The sequence below is a fragment of the Argopecten irradians genome, chromosome 2 (assembly GCF_041381155.1).
Source record: "Argopecten irradians isolate NY chromosome 2, Ai_NY, whole genome shotgun sequence".
Classification (NCBI taxonomy): domain Eukaryota; kingdom Metazoa; phylum Mollusca; class Bivalvia; order Pectinida; family Pectinidae; genus Argopecten; species Argopecten irradians.
Genome location: NC_091135.1, coordinates 29,741,385 through 29,766,349, shown reverse-complemented (window position 1 = coordinate 29,766,349; position 24,965 = coordinate 29,741,385). Strand labels below are relative to the sequence as shown.

General features: G+C 36.3%; 1 protein-coding gene across 1 annotated transcript; it reads left to right on the top strand.

Annotated features, from left to right (window-relative positions):
- The first annotated feature begins 1,282 nt into the window (after positions 1-1,282).
- Positions 1,283-24,938, top strand: LOC138316583 (uncharacterized). Its single transcript, XM_069258263.1, has 13 exons — positions 1,283-1,482; positions 4,469-4,604; positions 5,607-5,715; positions 7,771-7,851; positions 8,145-8,225; positions 8,366-8,446; positions 10,308-10,388; positions 13,437-13,570; positions 14,054-14,769; positions 17,819-17,997; positions 18,815-18,967; positions 21,924-22,028; positions 24,464-24,938. The coding sequence occupies exons 1-13, from the start codon at positions 1,291-1,293 to the stop codon at positions 24,582-24,584; spliced, it is 2,169 nt and encodes a 722-aa protein (XP_069114364.1). The 5' UTR covers positions 1,283-1,290; the 3' UTR covers positions 24,585-24,938.
- The last annotated feature ends 27 nt before the right edge of the window (positions 24,939-24,965 follow it).

Here is a 24,965-nt window from a genome sequence, read left to right as displayed (position 1 = left end):
GATAATTCAAAGAAAAAAAAAGTGAAAATACATAAAATAATAGCAAAAACACATTTTTCACACTTGCCAACAGTGACAAATACATATGTCCCACGACTGTATATGTTGAACAACTTTTCCTGGCCAAGTGTATCATTTTCAGGTTGATCCGGAATCCAAGATGGCTGTCACAGTTGCCATCTGAAAAACACATTTTGAACTTCCTTTCAAGCTCTGATCTACCCACAGGACCTTGTTCCTATTGATGATATATTAAATATAAGATAGGTAACGTCTATTTACATCCATATGCATGTACATTACATGTGACCTATCTTAAATATTGATCATCATTATAGGAACTGTGCTCTACATGTGCGATTTGACTGAAACTTGCCTGACATGATACTGATATGGTCCTATCAAAGTGTAGTTATTTTTCGGGTTGATTTGAAATCAAGGATGACCACCATCTTTAAAACATATTTTGAACTTCATCTCAAGTTCTACCAGTGCAATTTAATAGGCTTAAACTTGCCAGAAATGATCCTGACATGGCATGGTCTCGACCAAGTGTTTATATTTTGACTTCATCTCAAGTTCTACCAGTGCAATTTAATTGGCTTAAACTTGCCAGAAATGATCCTGACATGGCATGGTCTCGACCAAGTGTTTATATTTTCAAGGTCAACCAAAATTTGAGATTGCCTCCTCAGACTCCGTCATGAAAACACATTTTGAACTTATTCTCAGTGTGATGTGGCTAAAACTTGCCTGAAATGATCCTGACATGGTTCTATCCAAGTGATGTTATTTTTGGTTTGATTTGAAATTTAAGATGGCTACCGCATGCAGAGCTGCCATCTTGAAAGCACATTTTGAACTTATCAGGTTCTACCAGTGCAATTTGGACAAAACTTGCCCGAAATGTTCCTGACATGGTCTTGACAAATTGTTGTTACATTTTGGATTGTTCCCAAATCAAACATGCCACCATATCTAATTAACTTCCAATGTTATCAGATGTCTGTACATGTTCAGACCTTTGGGCCTTTTGTTTTATTATTATATTACTTTTTAATTTATTCCGTCTTTGCATATTACAGAGTTAGTTCCCTTGCAGGTAGGTGTCAATTGCTACGTCATTGTTTTGTTAGTGCAATTCATATTGTTTTCTCAGAAAAGTATGACGTTACAATTGCAAACACCTGACGTCACAATCAATACCTATCCGCAAATGCAGATAACTCTGTAATATGCAAATTTGGAATAGATTCTCTTGTATATGTGTTTTCAATTATCAGAAAAGCTATGGAGGAAACTCCCAAGACCCTCATAGAGGGTTTCATGCAGACTGCTCAGACTCACCAAACTGAAGTACCAAAAAGATGGAAACATGCTCTTGTCCGTACTCCCACCAAGATGCCATCCCCTGTGTATAGAACTCGGTCAGCCACAAAGACAAAACCCTCACAGCTGTCGGATAAAACACCCCGGGCTATGGTAAGCATACCCATCGAATCAAAACCCTCACAGCTGTCGGATAAAACACCCCGGGCTATGGTAAGCATACCCATCGAATCAAAAATTGAAGTGGGTTTCATATTTGCTTGCCCCACACAAAAATATGCAATCATCTTACCCCAAGGGTCAGGATGACCTATTGTCATCATGTTTCGTATGTCGTTGTCTGCTGTCTGTCATGCACAGACACAGTGCACTGCCGCCATCTTGAAAACACATTTAGAATTTCTTCTCCAGTTCTACCAGTGTGATTTAGCTTAAACTTGTCTGAAATGATCCTGACATGGTCGGATATAATGTTGTTATTTTTCGGATTGATTCAAAATCCAAATGGTTACCACAGTACGTGGCCATATTGAAATCACATTTTAAAATTCTTCTCAAGTTATACCTTTGCGATTTGGCTGAAACTTGCCTGAAATGATCTAGACAAAGTATTGCTACATCTCATGTTCATCCAAAATTGAAGATGGCTACCATGACACCATATCTAATTAATTTCCTATACGACTGTTACCAAGATAGTCAGAGGACCGTTAAGGCCCTTGGGCCTCTTTATTTTCTATAAAAGTTTTTTAGGGTATTGGGCCAGTAGCATTGTTTTTTTGAAGTTCTACAAGTTAAAGTTTGTTCATTAAATTTTGAATTAGCTTGATCTATACTATACATGTATGTACTTGGTCAAATATCAGACACTGAACATATTTCTATGGTTGTCTATCGTCTACAATTTTAATCATTGCATTACATGTATATTATTTAAAGACCCCCAACCTTTCCCAAGCAAAAAATAAAGTTTCTTATAAACAAGGATAATGTAAGTAAATTTATATCGATGGCAAAAGACGAGGTTACAATGTACAGAATATAAAATATAAAAGGGTATAAGATGACGTCCATCACCACAAGATTGTTGATACTTTTGTTTAATTAAATAACGTGTTTTAGTTATCACCTAAACAATAATGTACAGCAATTATTGTAATTAATGGGAATAATTCATGTACCACATGATACCCGATGACTTGCGCAAGACTATTGTTTCTTCTGATGATGAATGGTGTCAAAAGATGATATCCCATGCTAACATCATTTCAGCAGAAAGATTACAAACATTTAACATTATGTTCCATCAACACTGGACCGGATATACTAGTCCTGCAAAAACATTATTGGGTATCAGGTGGTATGTGAATTTGTCAAATTCATAACGCACAAAATATGGAAAAATGCATATGGCAGTCAGTAATCAGTAGCATATTGATGTGAATATCTATTTTGAGAAGTATCGTCATATTTGTTATATCAAATATTTTTCATAGATGAAAATGTCAAATTTATAAAATCACTGACTGGCTTCAAAAGCCTGACGGGCCAATGTATTACAGTTTTTATATTTGGCTTCTTTTCACTCCATATCAGAATATATCATCAGGTGACTGTTAGGCCCATGGTCCTCTTGGTTTGGATATTTCGCCAAAATGCAGACACATTTTTTTATCAACTTATATTATGTTCAAGTACACCTAAGAAGTGATATATAGGCATGAAAAATATCATTAGTTTAAACAGGTGCTAAAACCTTGAAGATGCTCCTCCGCTGACAAATGGTATTTTTTCTCTATCAAAAACCAGGAGCAGATAAATTAGTATTTTTCTACAGTTACACAGGCATCTTACTTTACATGTACACCATTATCAACATTGAAAAGTTAGAGCTTCTAACTGTACGTCAAGATAGAAAAATAAAAAAAAATTAATTGCATCCTCAAAAAAATCTTTGTCATTATATATATGTCCTATATGGAATAAAGTACTGATTGCGCATGCACCAAAAACAAAATAAATGATTTTATATTGTTTTTAATGTTAATTAGACATATATAAACAGGATTAAACACCAATTATTGTTCAAATGAGGAATATCATTTATACTCTTTTGGCAATGAGCATCTTTAAGATGTATTGACAAATACTGTACATGTAAGCCAACTTTCTTTCGCGTGCAATTTATTTTCATTAATTTCGCGATCAAGGTAAATTCGCGAAAGTTGATCTCCATTAATTTACATCATTTCGTTACAAATACAAGTCAAATACAATTCTTGCACATTTAAAGATATGTCCACTCAATTTAAATCTGTGAAACTTAAAGGGACAATTCGGTCTAAGAGAACATTAGATGTGTACATAAATCGGAAAAAAAAACGTCTGTTTTACTGTGATATATCTGAAAAGCCCATGGTTGTGTACATGTGTGTAGATGTTCAAACTCGCTCGCTGTCCACCATTACACATTGTGGTCGAACTTCTGGTATGCCGAACCCTGTCCCTTGCTCGTAGAGTAATGCAACTTTTGTCTAGAACTGCTCAAATCGCTCTGACAGTAGTGTGTTTACCTTATTAGGTGAATTGTCTTGCCTAAAAAATGATTTTATCACCTTCTCAGTGGTTATGTTGTTTATTTGTTTAACGTGCGTGACTTTGGCATACCGGTAATCTAATCTCCAATACTGGCAATATATTTAATGAAAATGACAATTTCTCCATTCTGAAATTGTTAAGCTGCAATTTAGCATACATGTCAAATTTTTCCTTAGATTTGATAGAAAATTGTCATCTAATAAGAAAGTTTCTGTTACAGTAACAGAACTGCCAACTATTATGTTTTGTGCGTACGTAATAAATTACATTTTTCATGACGAAATTAGGCTGTTAAGTTTTCCTGAAGTAGTTACGCTTTTAGAAAAAAATCTTGAAATTTTACAACAAAAATTTAGATTTCCTGATTATTTGCCCTTTCCTACTTATATTTTACTGTAGCCATCACGCTTCAAATCGGGTCTGTGAAGCCGAATTGAAGCGTGATGGCTACAGTAAAATATAAGGTATAGGAACAGTAGGTTTACTACTGTGAAACAGTTGCTAATTATATACATATGCATGATTTTATATTACCTGTCAGATTGAAACATATATGACCAATGCGAAGACAGAACTTTTATCAACTGCGAAAACAAGGCGTCGGCGATCCCTACCTGCAGCGACAGGGAGTGAAAACTTTACTCCAAGAACCAACATTGCTATGCTTATAGAACAAGGTTTGTGTATCATTTATAATTAGGGAATAACGTTTTAGTTTTGTTAAAAACGGTAAAAAAAAAATCATACCCGGTAATCTAATCTCCAATACTGGCAATATATAAATAAAAATGACAATCTTCTCCATTCTACAATTGTTTAAGCTGCAAATTAGCATACATGTCAAATTTTTCCTTAAATTTGATAGAAAATTGTCATCTAATAAGAAAGTTTCTGTTACAGTAACAGAATTGCCAACTATTATGTTTTGTGCGTAATAATTACGTTTTTCATGCCGAAATTAGGCTGTTACGTTTTCCTGAATTAATTACACTTTTAGAAAAAAATCTTGAAATTTTACCACAAAAATTAAGATTTCCTGATTATTTGCCCCTTCCGACTTATATTTTACTGTAGCCATCACACTTCAAATCGGGTCTGTGAAGCCGAATTGAAGCGTGATGGCTACAGTAAAATATAAGGTATAGGAGTACAAAAAAAAAAGAATTAAAATATGGCTGACTTTTTCAGAGTTTTTTTTATTTCGTTCCCAACCTACATTTTGGTTCTCAAAAACACTGTCTTCATTACAATTTTAAAACTGCCCTTGGTACTAATTATAGCAAATATGGTATTCATCATTTATACATTTGTATCTAGGTCGTAAAATTACTAAATGGATGGAAGCAGCCATGATATATCCTGATTGGGATCCAAATATTGTAAAATCTGTTGTACCACCACCCCTGTTATACCACCAAAATTAGCACTGGACAAAATGTGATGGAATAACAGGGGGATACTTTTTACAAATATGAGAACTTCAGAAATAAATGGAAATATTGTTCACCTTCACATCAATACTTGAAATTATTGATTTGTATAGAGAAAACACTTTAGCACTAAGTAATTATTGGAATGAAAAGGGCTCTTTTAAATAATTGCATTGTTTCATTATTTTGATACCCTGGGAATTGATGCTGAAGAAAGATACTATTAGATGACTTATTTAAATATTTCAGGTGAGGAAGAGACACCTTACACTCGACCACAAACTCGTCGTTCAAGTAGGAAGTCTTTACCTGCCATTCCGACTAGTGAATCCATCCACCTTCTCCCTATGTCTCCTAGGTTTGTTGGAAACGTTGTGTGTACAATTTCAGTGATCTATATTTAGATCTTTATAGACATGTTTTTAACTGGTACCAAGGAAGTTTTATGTACAGTTTCAGTGATCTATATTTAAATCTTTATGTATACAGTGGACCCGCGATAATCCGGAACGCCATAACATCTGTTACCAGACTCAAGGTCATATAGACTTGTAAAGTGAAGGTATCCATACATCTGTTACAACTACTCAAGGTCAGTTATAAGGTTACTTGTAAAGTGACCCCATACATCTGTTACCAGACTCAAGGTCAGTATAGACTTGTAAAGTGACCCCATACATCTGTTACCAGACTCAAGGTCAGTATAGACTTGTAGTGGAAGGTATCCATGACCCCAGACTCATACATCTTAAAGGTTTCCATTGACCCCATACATCTTTTACCCTCGAGGTTAGTATAGACTCCAGCGCCCCTAAAGGAGTGGACAGGTCAGTATAGACATGTAAAGTGACTCCATACATCTGTTACCAGAACTCAAGGTCAGTATAGACTTGTAAAGTAATACATCTGACCAGAATCCATATAGACATTGTAAAGTGACATCTGTTCGTCATACCAGACTCAAGGTCAGTATAGACTTGTTAAAGTGACCCCCATACATCTGTTACCAGACTCAAGGTCAGTATAGACTTGTAAAGTGACCCCATACATCTGTTACCAGACTCAAGGTCAGTATAGACTTGTAAAGTGACCCCATACATCTGTTACCAGACTCAAGGTCAGTATAGACTTGTAAAGTGACCCCATACATCTGTTACCAGACTCAAGGTCAGTATAGACTTGTAAAGTGACCCCATACATCTGTTACCAGACTCAAGGTCAGTATAGACTTGTAAAGTGACCCCATACATCTGTTACCAGACTCAAGGTCAGTATAGACTTGTAAAGTGACCCCATACATCTGTTACCAGACTCAAGGTCAGTATAGACTTGTAAAGTGACCCCATACATCTGTTACCAGACTCAAGGTCAGTATAGACTTGTAAAGTGACCCCATACATCTGTTACCAGACTCAAGGTCAGTATAGACTTGTAAAGTGTGACCCCATACATCTGTTACCACAAGCATCTGTAATACCAGACTCAAGGTCAGTATAGACTTGTAAAGTGACCCATACATCTGTTACCAGACTCAAGGTCAGTATAGACTTGTAAAGTGACCCCATACATCTGTTACCAGACTCAAGGTCAGTATAGACTTGTAAAGTGACCCCATACATCTGTTACCAGACTCAAGGTCAATATAGACTTGTAAAGTGACCCCATACATCTTTACCAGACTCAAGGTCAGTATAGACTGTAAAGTGACCCCATACATCTGTTACCAGACTCAAGTTCAGTATAGACTTGTAAAGTGACCCCATACATCTGTTACCAGACTCAAGGTCAGTATAGACTTGTAAAGTGACCCCATACATCTGTTACCAGACTCAAGGTCAGTATAGACTTGTAAAGTGACCCCATACATCTGTTACCAGACTCAAGGTCAGTATAGACTTGTAAAGTGACCCCATTACAGACTCATAGTATAACAGTAGTGACTCCATACATCTATTACCAGACTCAAGGTCAGTATAGACTTGTAAAGTGACTCCATACATCTGTTACCAGACTCAAGGTCAGTATAGACTTGTAAAGTGACTCCATACATCTGTTACCAGACTCAAGTTCAGTATAGACTTGTAAAGTGACCCCATACATCTGTTACCAAACTCAATTTCAGTATAGACTTGTTAAAGTGACCCCAATACATCTGTTACCATACTCAAGGTCAGTATAGACTTGTAAAGTGACCCCTATACATCTGTTACCAGACTCAAGGTCAGTATAGACTTGTAAAGTGACCCCATACATCTGCAACCAGACTCAAGGTCAGTATAGACTTGTAAAGTTACTCCATACATCTGTTACCAGACTCAAGGTCAGTATAGACTTGTAAAGTGACTCCATACATCTGTTACCAAACTCAAGGTCAGTATAGACATGTAAAGTGACGCCATACATCTGTTACCAGACTCAAGGTTAGTATAGACTCCAGCACCCCTAAAGTAGTAGAAGCTATCCATGACGCCATACATCTGTTACCAGACTCAAGGTTAGTATAGACTCCAGCCAGCACCCCTAAAGTAGTGGAAGGTATCCATGACGCCATACATCTGTTACCAGACTCAAGGTTAGTATAGACTCCAGCACCCCTAAAGTAGTGGAAGGTATCCATGACGCCATACATCTGTTACCAGACTCAAGGTTAGTATAGACTCCAGCACCCCTAAAGTAGTGGAAGGTATCCATGACGCCATACATCTGTTACCAGACTCAAGTTAGTATAGACTCCAGCGCCCCTAAAGTAAGTGGAAGGTATCCATGACGCCATACATCTGTTACCAGACTCAAGGTTAGTATAGACTCCAGCACCCCTAAAGTAGTGGAAGGTATCCATGACGCCATACATCTGTTACCAGACTCAAGGTTAGTATAGACTCCAGCACCCCTAAAGTAGTGGAAGGTATCCATGACGCCATACATCTGTTACCAGACTCAAGGTTAGTATAGACTCCAGCGCCCCTAAAGTAGTGGCAGGTGCCATGACGCCATACATCTGTTACCAGACTCAAGGTTAGTATAGACTCCAGCGCCCCTAAAGTAGTGGAAGGTATCCATGACGCCATACATCTGTTACCAGACTCAAGGTTAGTATAGACTCCAGCACCCCTAAAGTAGTGGAAGGTATCCATGAAGCCATACATCTGTTACCAGACTCAAGGTCATTATAGACTTGTAAAGTGACTCCATACATCTGTTACCAGACTCAAGGTCAGTATAGACTTGTAAAGTGACTCCATACATCTGTTACCAGACTCAAGGTCAGTATAGACTTGTAAAGTGACCCCATACATCTGTTACCAGACTCAAGTTCAGTATAGACTTGTAAAGTGACCCCATACATCTGTTACCATACTCAAGGTCAGTATAGACTTGTAAAGTGACCCCATACATCTGTTACCAGACTCAAGGTCAGTATAGACTTGTAAAGTGACCCTATACATCTGTTACCAGACTCAAGGTCAGTATAGACTTGTAAAGTGACCCCATACATCTGTTACCAGACTCAAGGTCAGTATAGACTTGTAAAGTGACCCCATACATCTGTTACCAGACTCAAGGTCAGTATAGACTTGTAAAGTGACTCCATACATCTGTTACCAGGCTCAAGGTCAGGATAGACTTGTAAAGTGACCCCATACATCTGTTACCAGACTCAAGGTAAGTATAGACTTGTAAAGTGACCCCATACATCTGTTACCATACTCAAGGTCAGTATAGACTTGTAAAGTGACCCCATACATCTGTTACCAGACTCAAGGTCAGTAATAATATAGACTTGTAAAGTGACTCCATACATCTGTTACCAGACTCAAGGTCAGTATAGACATGTAGAGTGACTCCATACATCTATTACCAGACTCAAGGTCAGTATAGACTTGTAAAGTGACCCCATACATCTGTTACCAAACTCAAGTTCAGTATAGACTTGTAAAGTGACCCAATACATCTGTTACCATACTCAAGGTCAGTATAGACTTGTAAAGTGACTCCATACATCTGTTACCAGACTCAAGGTCAGTATAGACTTGTAAAGTGACTCCATACATCTGTTACCAAACTCAAGGTCAGTATAGACATGTAAAGTGACCCCATACATCTGCTACCAGACTCAAGGTCAGTATAGACTTGTAAAGTGACCCCATACATCTGCTACCAGACTCAAGGTCAGTATAGACTTGTAAAGTGACCCCATACATCTGTTACCAGACTCAAGGTCAGTATAGACTTGTAAAGTGACTCCATACATCTGTTACCAGACTCAAGGTCAGTATAGACTTGTAAAGTGACTCCATACATCTGTTACCAGACTCAAGGTCAGTATAGACTTGTAAAGTGACCCCATACATCTGTTACCAGACTCAAGGTCAGTATAGACTTGTAAAGTGACTCCATACATCTGTTACCAAACTCAAGGTCAGTATAGTTTTGTAAAGTGACCCCATACATCTGTTACCAGACTCAAGGTCAGTATAGACTTGTAAAGTGACCCAATACATCTGTTACCAGACTCAATCAGTCAGTATAGACTTGTAAAGGGACTCCATACATCTGTTACCAGACTCAAGGTAAAGTGACCCCATACATCTGTTACCAGACTCAAGGTCAGTATAGACTTGTAAAGTGACTCCATACATCTGTTACCAGACTCAAGGTCAGTATAGACTTGTAAAGTGACCCCATACATCTGTTACCAGACTCAAGGTCAGTATAGACTTGTAAAGTGACTCCATACATCTGTTACCAGACTCAAGGTCAGTATAGACTTGTAAAGTGACCCCATACCTCTGTTACCAGACTCAAGTTTAGTATAGACTTGTAAAGTGACTCCATACATCTGTTACCAGACTCAAGGTCAGTATAGACTTGTAAAGGGACTCCATACATCTGTTACCAGACTCAAGTTCAGTATAGACTTGTAAAGTGACTCCATACATCTGTTACCAGACTCAAGGTTAGTATAGACTCCAGCACCCCTAAAGTAGTGGAAGGTATCCATGACGCCATACATCTGTTACCAGACTCAAGGTTAGTATAGACTCCAGCATCCCTAAAGTAGTGGAAGGTACCCATGAGGCCATACATCTGTTACCAGACTCAAGTTCAGTATAGACTTGTAAAGTGACCCCATACATCTGTTACCAGACTCAAGGTCAGTATAGACTTGTAAAGTGACTCCATACATCTGTTACCAGACTCAAGGTCAGTATAGACTTGTAAAGTGACCCCATACATCTGTTACCAGACTCAAGTTCAGTATAGACTTGTAAAGTGACCCCATACATCTGTTACCATACTCAAGGTCAGTATAGACTTGTAAAGTGACCCCATACATCTGTTACCAGACTCAAGGTCAGTATAGACTTGTAAAGTGACTCTATACATCTGTTACCAGACTCAAGGTCAGTATAGACTTGTAAAGTGACCCCATACATCTGTTACCAGACTCAAGGTCATTATAGACTTGTAAAGTGACTCCATACATCTGTTACCAGACTCAAGGTCATTATAGACTTGTAAAGTGACTCCATACATCTGTTACCAGACTCAAGGTCAGTATAGACTTGTAAAGTGACTCCATACATCTGTTACCAGACTCAAGGTCAGTATAGACTTGTAAAGTGACCCCATACATCTGTTACCATACTCAAGGTCAGTATAGACTTGTAAAGTGACCCCATACATCTGTTACCAGACTCAAGGTCAGTATAGACTTGTAAAGTGACTCCATACATCTGTTACCAGACTCAAGGTCAGTATAGACATGTAGAGTGACTCCATACATCTATTACCAGACTCAAGGTCAGTATAGACTTGTAAAGTGACCCCATACATCTGTTACCAAACTCAAGTTCAGTATAGACTTGTAAAGTGACCCAATACATCTGTTACCATACTCAAGGTCAGTATAGACTTGTAAAGTGACTCCATACATCTGTTACCAGACTCAAGGTCAGTATAGACTTGTAAAGTGACTCCATACATCTGTTACCAAACTCAAGGTCAGTATAGACATGTAAAGTGACCCCATACATCTGCTACCAGACTCAAGGTCAGTATAGACTTGTAAAGTGACCCCATACATCTGCTACCAGACTCAAGGTCAGTATAGACTTGTAAAGTGACCCCATACATCTGTTACCAGACTCAAGGTCAGTATAGACTTGTAAAGTGACTCCATACATCTGTTACCAGACTCAAGGTCAGTATAGACTTGTAAAGTGACTCCATACATCTGTTACCAGACTCAAGGTCAGTATAGACTTGTAAAGTGACCCCATACATCTGTTACCAGACTCAAGTTTAGTATAGACTTGTAAAGTGACTCCATACATCTGTTACCAGACTCAAGGTCAGTATAGACTTGTAAAGGGACTCCATACATCTGTTACCAGACTCAAGTTCAGTATAGACTTGTAAAGTGACTCCATACTCATACTTAAGCTATTGGCGTTGCACAGGTAAGGCCGGTTTTCAGAAGTGTATTTTGACCATTCTGATCTCAAAATTGGTCTGGTATTCGGAAATCGAAGGGATCAGTATTAGGAAGTTTTAATCACTATTAATAAAGAGCTATTCATTCCGTACATCACATTTGGTTTCAAGAGGTAATCGGTTTTACACTCTACTCTTCATAGATTAAAAATCTAAGTCTTAAAGCCATTTACAAAGTTTGAATTTCATGGCGCTTGGGTCTCAGATTTTCCTATGGGAAGGGAGTCAAATTTAAAATCTATTCAGTTTACATTTTTGAGCATTATTTACTCGATTTTCATAGGAAATATAACATATATAATGGAATCAAATAACTCATAGATTAAAAGTTCGAATTGATATCATCACCAACTGACTTCATTTGCCTGAGAGGCCAATATAAATGTTTACATGTCTTTGTTTCACTGTATCTGAACTCAGGTGACTGTTAAGGCCCATGGGCCTCTTGCATTTGTTTGAGAATTGATTGATGTTGACACAGTTGCGTTTTTGATACTATGGTAGCTATGCCGCTGATACCTGATGGTAACACGTGGAAAAAATTGCTAATGTTTGTTAAGTTCAATCTAGATACAGATATTTGTTAAATTTGACATTAAAATAAACATTCGGTTGATATTTAGTCAGCGGATTGAATCGTTAAATAACGTACCTGTAAACAATATCATGTGCTTAACGCTGGCTTGGACAGGCCAGTTATGAAGTATCACAGCAAGCATTAAAAGCCAGCCGCTGTGTCACAGCATGTGGGTGTGATTACATATTCTTCTGCATCCAAAACAATCCATATGTAATCAATGTTGGAAAATTCAACAATAGATATGTTAGCTTTTCATCAGCTAAATCTATCATTAAATCTGGTATCATATTATCTTATTTTAGAAGCAGACACTATGCAATCAGAGATTGGACAATCTTTTGATTGTGACCTACCGCTAATTTAAAGAACTGAATGTAAACATACATTTTCAACAGCGGTTTCACTAATGCAACCAGAATTTCTTAAAAATTAAAAAAAAATTAATAAATTTACTTTTGGTACAAAATATTAAAAAGACCTAACTAGATATTCTGTGGGTTAAATAAATTATCTATGCTAACAGACGTCAAAGATCTTGTAGATTCTAGGCCAGGATTGAGAATGGTGCTGTTTTGAGGCCTTGATCACATGCACATATGCATGGATAAAATGACATACTTACAAAAGTATTTAACACATGGTGTTAAGTGTACAAATGGCAGCTAGAAAGTGAATAAAGCTGTGCTAACCAGCTAAAAACTGATTACCTAATACAAAATAACACGCCGAATGTACATACCTGACTATACCATATTAGGAAATACTGTACCAATGAGACAAATAACCCCTCTGTTCTGCTAGTGCTGGAATATTTTATTCTTCACTCAGCAAAATAAAGGAGTCTTGTAGCATATTGATCTAAAATAAAATCAGTATATGGCAGGCACCTGGTCATGTGTTTCGCTGTATACTTTTGTAAGACAAATGACTAAGGAGCATGAAACCTTAGTCTTCATTGAAAGTTTAGCTCCTTAGAATCATTACTGTTTGTATTATTTCAGTTCTGGTGATGAAGCAGAAGTTACTTACGATAAACGGAACCAACGCCCAGTGAGGAAAAGTACAAGATCAAAGATTTCTCCATCTACACAGATGTTTGACTTCAGAACAGCTCTGCCTGATACCACCACTACAGGTGAACTGTTGTTTTGTGATACAAAGTAACTGTCTGGTAACCAGATGTAGGGAGAGGTAGTGTGAAATAATCCATATTTTGTGGGAAAAAAGTCCTAAGAATCATACAAAATCATATTCATTGTGTAGCATATGAAAGAATAGTCTCATTATTAGGTCACCTGTGACGAAGCCCAAAAATAGACAAAAAAATGACATACTTTCAAATTCATGTAATTGATGCATATTATACCACTCTTTATTAAAAGATTTCCTTTGAATGGTCACTTAAGACAGATTCGACTTTATAATCATGCAATCCAACCTTCCAAAATATGCGATATGTGCCATATCAAGCTTACAAATGTGTGATAATGTCGCACATCGCACAGATGTTGAATGATGTCTATATGGTGTGTGCATGCTGTTTTTGGTACGTTTTTGCAAGCACACAACTATCAGATACATGCATGTTTATTTATGTGTAAATGTTTGATAACTTTAGAGAAAGACCAGACAGAATCCCAGGTGGGCAGCCAGGAAGTTGAATTCAGTTCACCCAAGTCGTCAACCTTGAAACAAATACAGTCAGAAGACAGGACTGAGACAAACAATGAAATTGACGAAGACGTAGAGTTTAGAGATAATATGATGAAAGAGCAGAACATGCAGAATAATGTTAATACCAGCGCTGAAGTTGGTGGAACTGATTTTTATCAATCTGGACCCGAAAATTTATCCACCATGGAGGCAGTAGATTCCAGTAGAATTAGCTACAGAAATGAAATGTTGGAAAAGTCAACCAGTTTAGTGGTGACAGAGGTGATAGATCAAGGTGATAGAGGACTTACAACCAAGCAAATGGAGCATGTAGAAGGGCATATCTCCAACGAGGAAAAGGAGGAGGTCAATAATTCTACAGGTGTTGAAGATGAAGAAGGGGTAGATGGGGAAGGAGAAATTAATACATTTGGTCCTGAAAGAGGTGTTGTGAGTGAAGAAAGTGAAGATGGACAAGGAGAGATAAACATCTCTGATAATGGTAAAAGTGCTGCTAGCATTGACAGAGAGAGGGAACCAATTGACCAAGTGATTGAGGAAGAGGGTGAGGAGGGAAAGGATGGAGTAGATTTTATTCTTAGTGAAGAGAGTCCCTCGGTAGAGCAAGAAAACCTAATAAGTAGAGATATCAACATAGAGTCTGAGGAGGATACAAATGAGGTAAGCTTACTTAACTTCTTTTGGAATCAGGTGTTAGGTCATTGGTCAGGAGTTTTATCTTTTATATTGCATTGGTAGCATCCTTATGGAGTGTGGATTCAAAATCGGACAATTGGTAGGGCAGGAGGCAGTCTGCGACTTTATGCACTAGTCCGATGCGCATGACCAGTAATTATATAATTTTATGGCCAGACTAGTGCCAATTGTAATGAACTAGTCCAATTGGACTAATGGCTCCTCAATCGATTAAAATCAGTAAATACTATATTTACAAGAGTAGTGGCATGGGCAATTGCATTTTTTGACACATTTTGAGTGCATTCTGTATGCAACTGTTTCTGTCCAGATGCATCATTTTGTGAGAATTTGCATTCAAGAACACATCCATCTTCTAATTTGGGTAAAAATTAAAACTGATCATGACTGATGTGCTGAAGCAAAACTGCTGTATATTTCATTTGAACTAGTGATTAAATAGTCGGACTAGTAAAATTTTGGGGTATGCTAGTCCAAATGACTACCAGCGAATAATATAAATGTCACAGACTGAGGAGGCAGTGCCAAAAGGGTCAATTTAGCTATTTTGATTTACTGGTAAACAATTTCTCTGAAACTAAACATTGGAAAACACTGTCTCCTATTATAATATATATAGAGCATTCTTATAGGGTGGGGATTTAGAATTGTACAAGTAGTAGAGCTGATGCATCAGGGACCTGAGGGGCAGGGCCAAAAGGGGTAAATCTGGTGATATCCAAGACATATAAATAACTTATTTTGTTACCTGACTCTCTATATAAATGTAAATAAAGTAATTTTGACTATTTACCAGTCATGAAACAAATACTCTGAAACTTTGCATTGAATAACGCTCAAAATTGCATGGTACCTGATAGCATCGTTATTTGGTGGGGATTCAAAATTTAACAAATCGTGGGGTCAAGGTTGCTATTTCTAATGGTAACAGTATTTGTGATAATTACTAAAACCTAGGTGAGCAATATAGGTCCTCTGGGTTTCTTAATGTGTTTTAGCCTACAATCATTAGATGGTATATATATAGCATTAGGCTATTCAAATCGCCTGTCATCTGTGGTCCTTCCATCAATTCTTGTTATCACTCTTTCTCAAAACCTACTGAAGGGATCTGTCTCACACTTCATATATATGTTCCCCTATAACACTAGTTCAAGTTGTGCATATATAACATTTTGGGAATGATCGGTCAAGAAGATGGCCGACAGGCCAACATTTTGGATTTTGATATATATAGTTTAAGGTTGTTACCACTTTTTCTCAGAACCTACTTAAAGATGCTCCACCGCTGACAAATGGTATTTTTTCACTATCAAAAACAGAAGCAGACGATTTAGTATTTTTCTTCAGTTACAAAAGTTACTTACTTTACACTATTACCACCTTTGAAAAGTTTGAGCTTCTAATTTTACTTCAAGTTAAAAATATCAAAAATAATTAATTGCATCCCGAAAAAATTAAATGACACTATATCCTATATGGAATGAAGTACTGATTACGCATGCACCAAATGCTAAACAAATTATTTTACATTGTTTTTTGTGTTAACTAGACATATATATACACGATTAAACACCAATTATTGTTCAAATGATGAATACCCTTTATACTCTGTCGGCGGTGGAGCATCTTTAAGGAATCTTTCTCCAATTTTATATGTAGGTTCTGCTAGGACCCTAGTTGTGCATATTGCATTTTGGGATCGATCGGTTAAAAAGATCGCTGACAGGCCGAAAATTTGATATTTTTTTAGAAACTACTGAAGGGATTTGTCATAAATTTCATTTGAAGGTTTCATTTAGGACCCTATTTATGCATATCGCATTTTAGAATGGATTGATCAACAAGATGACTGACGGGCCACCATCTTGGATTTTGATTGTTGAAGTCTGTTATCACTATTTCTCAGTGAAGGGATCTGTCACAAATTCATATGTACATTGTACAATGTAGGTTCCCCTAGGGCCCTTGTTGTGTATATTGCGGTTTGGGATTGATCAGTCAATAAGATCGCCATCAAGCTGTGAGTTTGGATACTTCTCAGAAAGTACTGAAAGGATCTGTCTCAAATTGAATATATGATCCCCTAGATATATATAGGGCCCTAGTTGTGCATATTGCATTCTGTGCATTGTATTTTAGGACTGTTTATAATTAGTCAACAAAATGGCTGACTGCAGGTAGCCATACGCAGAGAAAATATCCTTTTTTCAATTGTCAGACATTAATAATTGTTTGCTGGATGCCAAGATCCCTCTACGATCTATTGTTTTTTATTATGTTATCTCTTTATATTTGTAGGTAATATAAGTGGTAGTATAAAGTTCATCCTCGATATTCCAGGGGTTTCGTTCACTTATGATCTCTACACCCCTGGACTATCTCATAATGAAATTGAAGGCAGCTCAGCGGAAAACATTTGACCAATCACAGGCTAGTAAATATTTCCTTTGAAGATTACAGAGAGAGCGACGCCTAACATCAAAGCCACACAGTCAACCACAGTGTACCGTTATACGGCTCTTTTGATGTACATCGTATGACTAAATTACCTGTTCTATTCTGTTGCCTCCAGTTTTACTATGAGATAGTCCAGGGGTGTAGAGATCGTAAGTGATCGGAATCCCTGGAGTATCGAGGATGTATAAAGTTTTGCTATAGATATAATTTTTATCTCTCGAAATAGCAATTTTTTTTTTTTAATTTGATCAATGAAAAATGAAAGTGTATAAAAATACATAATTAAAAGAGTTGAAGAAGTGTTAAATTGTGTGATATATATTTAATCATTTCCTATTGTTTTGATTATTTTTGTACATACATCAAACTAATTGTCCCATACTGATACGTATACATGTATTACTGGCCATGATAATTATAATCCTTTCGAAAAGGGTGACCAACTGTTATGTGTGACGTATTTTTCAATCTAAATTGGAAGGTCTCTTAAGACCATTTTGACAGTAATCAAACTAGCAGTCTGTTTTTATCTTCATGTGTTTGATCTATAAAGGAGACCGAAGATGTGACTGAAAACTACCGACTTGCAAAGACCCCTCACCTATATACACCAAGCAATAGACAGGGTTCGGACATTCAGCCCCCAACTGACATTCTGAAGAACATAAACTCCACTCATCCACTCCAGCCGATAAATGAGGTGCTCAAAGATGCTAGAAAATCTACAGCACTGTAAGTCCATCACATTCGCTTGGTAATTTTTGATGAACATTTTCTTTTCATATTTTACTGATGTTATATCATGTCTATCCAGGTTTAAGCAAAAATTTGGGCCGATCAAACTTTTGAAATTCATCATGCCATTGTCTCTTGGGTTGGCTCTGTAAGGCTGTTGTGTGGGTTATGTCAAAGGTAAATGACGAGGTTTCCCAAAGGGAGCATATATATATTAAGTTTTCACTTAGGTCAGCATTGAGATTGCAGTTGAGTTCTCTCTCATACATAGTGAATGAGAAAATGGTATGATGATTTTCAATTCCCCAATCGAGAACATTTGCTTGTTATTTTTGTTGAAATGAGGGTGCTATCTTCTTAGTGATGGCACCTTGTATTTTGTGTAGGATGATTTGGAAAGGAAAATAATCAATCTTTCCAACATGTACAGTAGTAACCGTTTTTGTGAAGATATACAAGGAATGTGATTTTTTAGCTGCTAAAGCTAGGCTGGGTAGAAGTTTTGTGTCAGGGAGCTTCCCACCCTTTACGTGTATAGTACAATGTAGAGTATGACTTTTACCAATTGTTGACCTAGACCCCTAAAACATCTAAAAATAGTTTATGGGCACCATGATTATATAAACTGTAACTAATTCTCATATCCCTGTGACAAGGCTATGCATGCACACACCCTTGTTTTACTGGTATTAGTGGTACATATTAAGAAAACTAAATTCCCCTAATGAAACTGTTGTTTTCACTCACCACATAAAGCTGGTTACAATAGTGTTGTAGACATATCAATTTTTGGATGAAAATTCAATTTTTGTAGGGTAAAACCAAGGGAGAGACTTGTAAAAAATCCACAGAGGAAAAGAAAAGAAAGACCAACAGTACCTTTACCTGTGAGTGTGATGAAGAAAGTGTTCAGCCATTTCTGTAAGATGAAAGTGTCCCCAGATGTCCTCCCGGAGCTCATTAATGTGTAAGCGACTTTATATAATTATTAGTTATAATATGTGGCTTATATGTTGTATTTCACAGGTGTTAGCCATAATAGTTGGCTAATACCTTTACAAGGCATATGGTCTTTTGTCATAAATAATAATGTTGGGTTTTTCCCCTTTCCGACCTACCCTTCCAAATCACCCCCTATCCAATATATTTAATTGGCATTTTCCATATCAAAAATATTTTATCATTTCTGGCATTAAAATTGTTTATTTACTTTCAAAATGAATTGAATTTTGAATTGTTTATCATTTTATATTGATAATAGTACCTACCTTCCTACCCAATACAGTCTGGTAAAGGGGAGACAAACAATTTACGCCGTAATCAAAGTTGTAGTGCAGGTCAACATTATGAATAAGATGTATATGTTGTCCTAGATCAAATATAATGTTATAGATATAATGTCAATAAATATGTTATTATGTGTATATATCCAAGCATCCATTTTTTGTTTGCTTTGTTTTAGAGTGTATAATAAAGTTTTATCAATAATTTTATTATGGAATTGATGATATTCAGAAGAAGAAAAAATACAATGGTGTGTTCATAGTGTATTAAACGGACATAAACCTAAATAAACCATGTGAATTTGAGTAAAATATATATTTAAGACGTGTCAGATACCTTACTAAGTAATATATATCAGTTATTGTGCAAATGTGTCGAATAGAATAATTATAATGGAAATTCCATTTTTTTGTATTTTGAATGGGCCCGGTCGAATTTCGTAACAATAGTATAGTAGTGTTAAACTTTAGTGACCTCCCACAATGCACTGCACAAATGTAATCAAAATGAAGGGTCAAAAACGTGGGTGAAGCGAACACAAAACGAATTCTGATAGAAAACAGTATACGTCAAGAGTCAGTTACGTGCGCGATTTGGAAAGTGGGTAAATTTAAATGGATCGCTGAAATGCAAGGGACGGGAGCAACTCCCCACTTTATACTTGCGTGATGTACATATGTGCAATAAGTCAGGAACCTCACTTCGTGGTGCCCTGTCGAATGAAAAGTCTCGTTTGACTTTCGACTTATAATTCTTACGCTAAATACAAATTGTTTTATAACAAATGTGGCTTAAACTTCATTTGTTAACCATCATAAATTAGAAAATAATCTTAAAATGTGGAAAACAAATATTCCTTGTCATGTCAGCAAGTTTCTTGTTAATTATAACCTCGCTCTTGGCCAGCTTTCATTTTGTGTTCCAAAAATAAAATATGACGGTCTCTTTTTATCATTTTTGAGGTAGGTATTCCCCACGTTTTCCTGTCGTTTTAGATAACCAATCATTGTAATAAAATATTCAATAAACATCTGAAAACCATATCTAAGCATACAGAACAACTTATTTAAGGTTCATGTCCCTTTAAGCAAATGCATATTCTGTTCGCAATATGTCACACAACATGTCAATTACCATATAGAATTTATCAGTTTTAGCAAAGGAAACACTTTTTTTTTATTTAGCCAACCATCATCTAATGGGTGGCTTTTCAAATTGTTTTCGTCTGTGGCCTGTGGTCTGTCCTTCCGTCCGTCTGTTAACAATTCTTGTTATCGTTATTTCTTAGAAAGCATTATTTCTTAGAAAGCACTGAAGGGATAATTCTCAAAAATTTCGTTTGTAGGTTCCCCTAGGGCCCTAGCTAGCTGTGCATATTATATTTAAGGACAGATCGGTCAACAAAATGGCCGCCAGGCAGCCAACTTGGATTTCGATAGTTGATGTTGGTTACTGCTATTTCTGAGAAAGTACTGAAGCAATCTGTCTCAAATTATACATGTAGGTTCCCCTATAGGGCCCTATAGTTAAACATATTTCGTTTTGGGACTGATTGGTGAAGAAGATGACCGACAGGTAGCTATAGCCATCTTGGATTTTGATAATTGAAGTTTGTTACTGCTATATATCTCTGAAAGTACTGAAAAGATCTTCCTCAAGTTTAATATGTAGTAGCTGGTAAAAGTTTGAAAAGTAGAGAAAAGATCATTCTTTCTTTCAATTGTCAAACATGGATCATTCTTTGGTGGGTGCCAAGGTCTCTCTGGGATCTCTTGTTATACAATTATATGATAGGAAGAAGTAGACTATTGCTCTCAAACTTGGTAGGATGATTTCCCATGTTATCTAGAGATGCTATGTAACATTTTGGATTAACCAGATTCAAAATGGCTGCTCAGTGGCTCACATTGGATTTAGCAATTGAGAAAAAAAATGGAAGTTTCACAACTGATAAACATTTTGTTATAACACTGAAGCAAAGTTGCTCACAACTGTTTAAGGACTTGACTGACAGGGTTTAGGTCAAGGGTTCAAAGGTCATATTGATATATTGGATTTTTAGATTTAAAGGTCAAAGTCAATTTTTTTTTTTACATATTTTCAGAATACTGAACAAACACCTTCATTTGTAATCCAGAACATCACGAACCGTAATTTATTTACCGTCAGTTCGTGTCTGTGATTATGATAAAGGTACTTCTGGTTTATCATAACATTTCATTTGTTTATTGAAATGGTTACCGTAGTAGTTTTGCGTTTAATGTTGATTGTTAATCGGTACCGTTTGTGACTGGAAATATAATGTAGGTACTGTGTAAACAGTAAATATTGAGAGAGAAAAAATGTATTTAGTTTTTGTTTGTTTTAAGTACAGTTTTATAAGTTTAGTCTATTAAATGTTTATTAGTACAATGTATTGAGTACATATAGGAAATTGAGATGTAGAATGAAGGAGAGGAACAATGATAGATAAAAGAAGGAGAAAAGAGAATGTATGTTGTGTATATAAATGCCTCATGATCAGTCAGTACCAGACTTTAGAGTGATCAAGTGACTTAGAGACCTGGGTCTGTACGATACCATGTATATGACAATTTTGTAATAATTACACCAAATAAGACAATTGTTTGTTGTTTCAGCACAGAGAAGTTCTTCAGACAAATACCAGCTGACTTGGAAGCTTACTGTGGCCATGCTGGCCGGAAGACTATAGACGAGTGTGATGTAGAGCTTCTGATGAGAAGGTTTGTAATCAATAACTTTATAATTATTTTTTCTTTGTTTCTGGCTTTCTGATTGGCCTATTCATTTTCTGCATTCCACAATGAAAAAGAATCCGGGAATATTGGCGCGGACGTTATTGTGACGTCACAATAGAAACATTTACATTGTGTATTGCTTTGACAAAAATAATCCCTTGCAAAAATCAATGGAATCGCACGTGGTAAACGTATTTCATTTCATAAAGTAGCCTGAAAAAATAATTATAAGCATTGAAGGTACTATATTTTTACTTTCATTGGGTTATGAAATAAATTTTGTTTGCAAGTTTTTGTGAAAATGCGCTATGCGGATTCACACAGTTTGCAAACAACATTTCTTTTTAGACTTAGAGACTAAGAAAATCACTTCATTTCAAGCATAAGCCATTGCAATTGTTACCTAAGGCCAAAAAAAATTAATTGTTAGTTTCTCAGGCCACTTTTTTAAAAAGTCAGTGCGGGCGGCGGGAATATTTTTTATTTTTTATTTCTCTGAAAACAAATGCGGCAGATACCATTTTATTTTTTTCTCACTTGAAGGACATGAAAATCAATGAAAACACGTGTAGAAAATGTAAATTCTTACTCAGTCTTTAAGAACCGCTTTTAAATATCTCAATCGTCACTATATCCAAAGAAAACCAGTTGAAAATACATAATCCTGGGAGGAAACATTGCGTTTTGAGCAAATGCTGACATCGGCAGCCATTTTTTACCGGAAATGAAAGATTGGAGCCAATTTCCGGGTGCGTTTTCGAATGGAAATTTCGGGCGAGTTCGAATGGAAATTTGGGGTGCGTTCGATGCGGCGGTCTCGATTTTAATTTTTAAGTTATGGCGCATAAAAACGTTGGTGCGGGGGTAAATGTCGATGCGGCGGGGCCTGAGAAACTAAGAATTAATTTTGTTTGGCCTAAGATAATAAAGGATTAAAGTTTCTCCCATACTTCACAGGGATATCCCGTGGTTGCTAGGGAAAAGATATCTCTATCTTACACAGGGGGGTGTAAGACAGATCACACGCGCTAGATAATAACGTGACGTCATCAATACATGCGCGTAACTGCAGCGTGCATTGTAGATGACGTCATAAATTTTGACGCATAACGACGTTCCTGCGATAATGGCGCGATGAAAAAGCTGAAAACCAAGTAAATTTCATCATTTTTTCTTCTAAGTATGGGAGAAAAAGAATCAAACATGGTTCTATGAAGTAGACAGGGATATCTCAACCCCTCGTGAAAGATTTTGGCCGTCAACCCGAGGGTTGACGGCCAAAATCTTTTATTCGGGTTGAGATATCCCTGTCCACTTCACAGACCCATGTAAGATTCTATTAATCTTTCTGGTGGTTCTATCAAAGGATAACTGCAAAGCAATATTTTATTTATATGATCTTAAAAACTCAACAGTGCAAATCAGTTTGATTTTTAGCGTTTACATAGTATGATTATGTATGCTTACACAATTTATCACGTGGCAGGATATTTAATAAAAATAATTGTGACATGGCTTTCGGTTCAAACCACCCGCATCAAAGAGGTGTGATGAACAGGGAGTTTCTTCCACATTGCAATCACTTGAATTCTATGATCAATTCAGGTCTAAAATTAATGCTAAGAATACACAGATGTTAGAATGGTTCCGTATTGAAACATGTTATTTCTAGATTCTGGAGGTTATTAAATGAATGGCACATTGGTTGAGAAACATGTACAAACACACATGATACATATCATAAAAGCTACACAACACAAGGATTTAGTTTCATTAATATTTTGAACACCTTAACTTATAGGTAGGGTAAGGTTATAAGTTGTCTTGAGTGATCACCATATAGACAGAATACAATGTATTGCCGTGTTACTAGTAATATGTCATTTTGGTTTACCTATCCAACTCAAAGACTTTTATTGTCCTGCCATATCTATCCATTTGCATGCAACAAAAATGTTACAAAAACAAGTAGGATATATACATCTAGTAGACCTTGTAAACAACACGGTACTGCTGTCACATCCTGACATAACAACATTGTGACGTTATTGGAATGTTCAAAACTGTACATTGTATATTTATCATACCCATGTATGGAAGCATTGTCCAAAGAGATACGGTAGTAAACATTTTTACGTGTGTACATATATATTTATGTGTCCAACCTATTTTGATGCATGTTTGTCGATCATACTATTGGTACTGAAAAAGAAAACAATAACAGTTTCTGATGCAGACCATCATATATTCATCTGCACAGCTCCAAATTGGATGCCACATACTCAATGAGTCAATTTATTGAGAAATAAAGTTGAATAGCCTTTGGTTGAAATCAAAGGGGTTTATGCTTTCAATTCACCACTGACTGTAAATGTTTTCAAATATTACGTAGGACTCCTCAATCTTTATTTGTATTTCAGACAACGCTTGATCAATGAGAGAAAGTCTCTGGCAGTGCTGATAGAGGAGAATCTACCCTTGGAGTACCAGCTACAACTACTACCAATAGCTCGGGCTGGCAATATTGTTTTTCCTAAATAATCAGCTGGTTTTTCTCTCAAACTTATTGATTCCACTTTTAAATCCTGACCTTATTCCTCTAGTAATTTTCTTCCAAATACATATAAATGGGTAATTTATGGAACAAAATGATAGCAATGGTAATCTTACAAATGGGTATTTTATAGAACAAAATGATAACTTATAAATGGGTAATATATGGAACAATATGATAGCGATGGTAATTTTTTTAAATGGATATTTTATAGGACAAAATGATAAGAGATGATAATTTTATTTCAATGTACCATACCATTAATACAATCATCACAGATGTATATTACAGTTAATATTTGTTATAGAATGAACTCTTTGTGCAATAAAACTTAGATAATCAATTAATAAAATCTTTTTATTTATGTT

What these genes read in the sequence shown, in the direction of transcription:
- LOC138316583 (XM_069258263.1), top strand. Translation starts at nt 1,291, where the DNA reads ATGGAGGAAACTCCCAAGACCCTCATAGAGGGTTTCATGCAGACTGCT. An exon ending in ATAAAACACCCCGGGCTATG is followed by an intron (nt 1,483 to 4,468) that starts GTAAGCATACCC and finishes ATTACCTGTCAG; the next exon opens with ATTGAAACATATATGACCAA. An exon ending in CTGAGGAGGATACAAATGAG is followed by an intron (nt 14,770 to 17,818) that starts GTAAGCTTACTT and finishes TGATCTATAAAG; the next exon opens with GAGACCGAAGATGTGACTGA.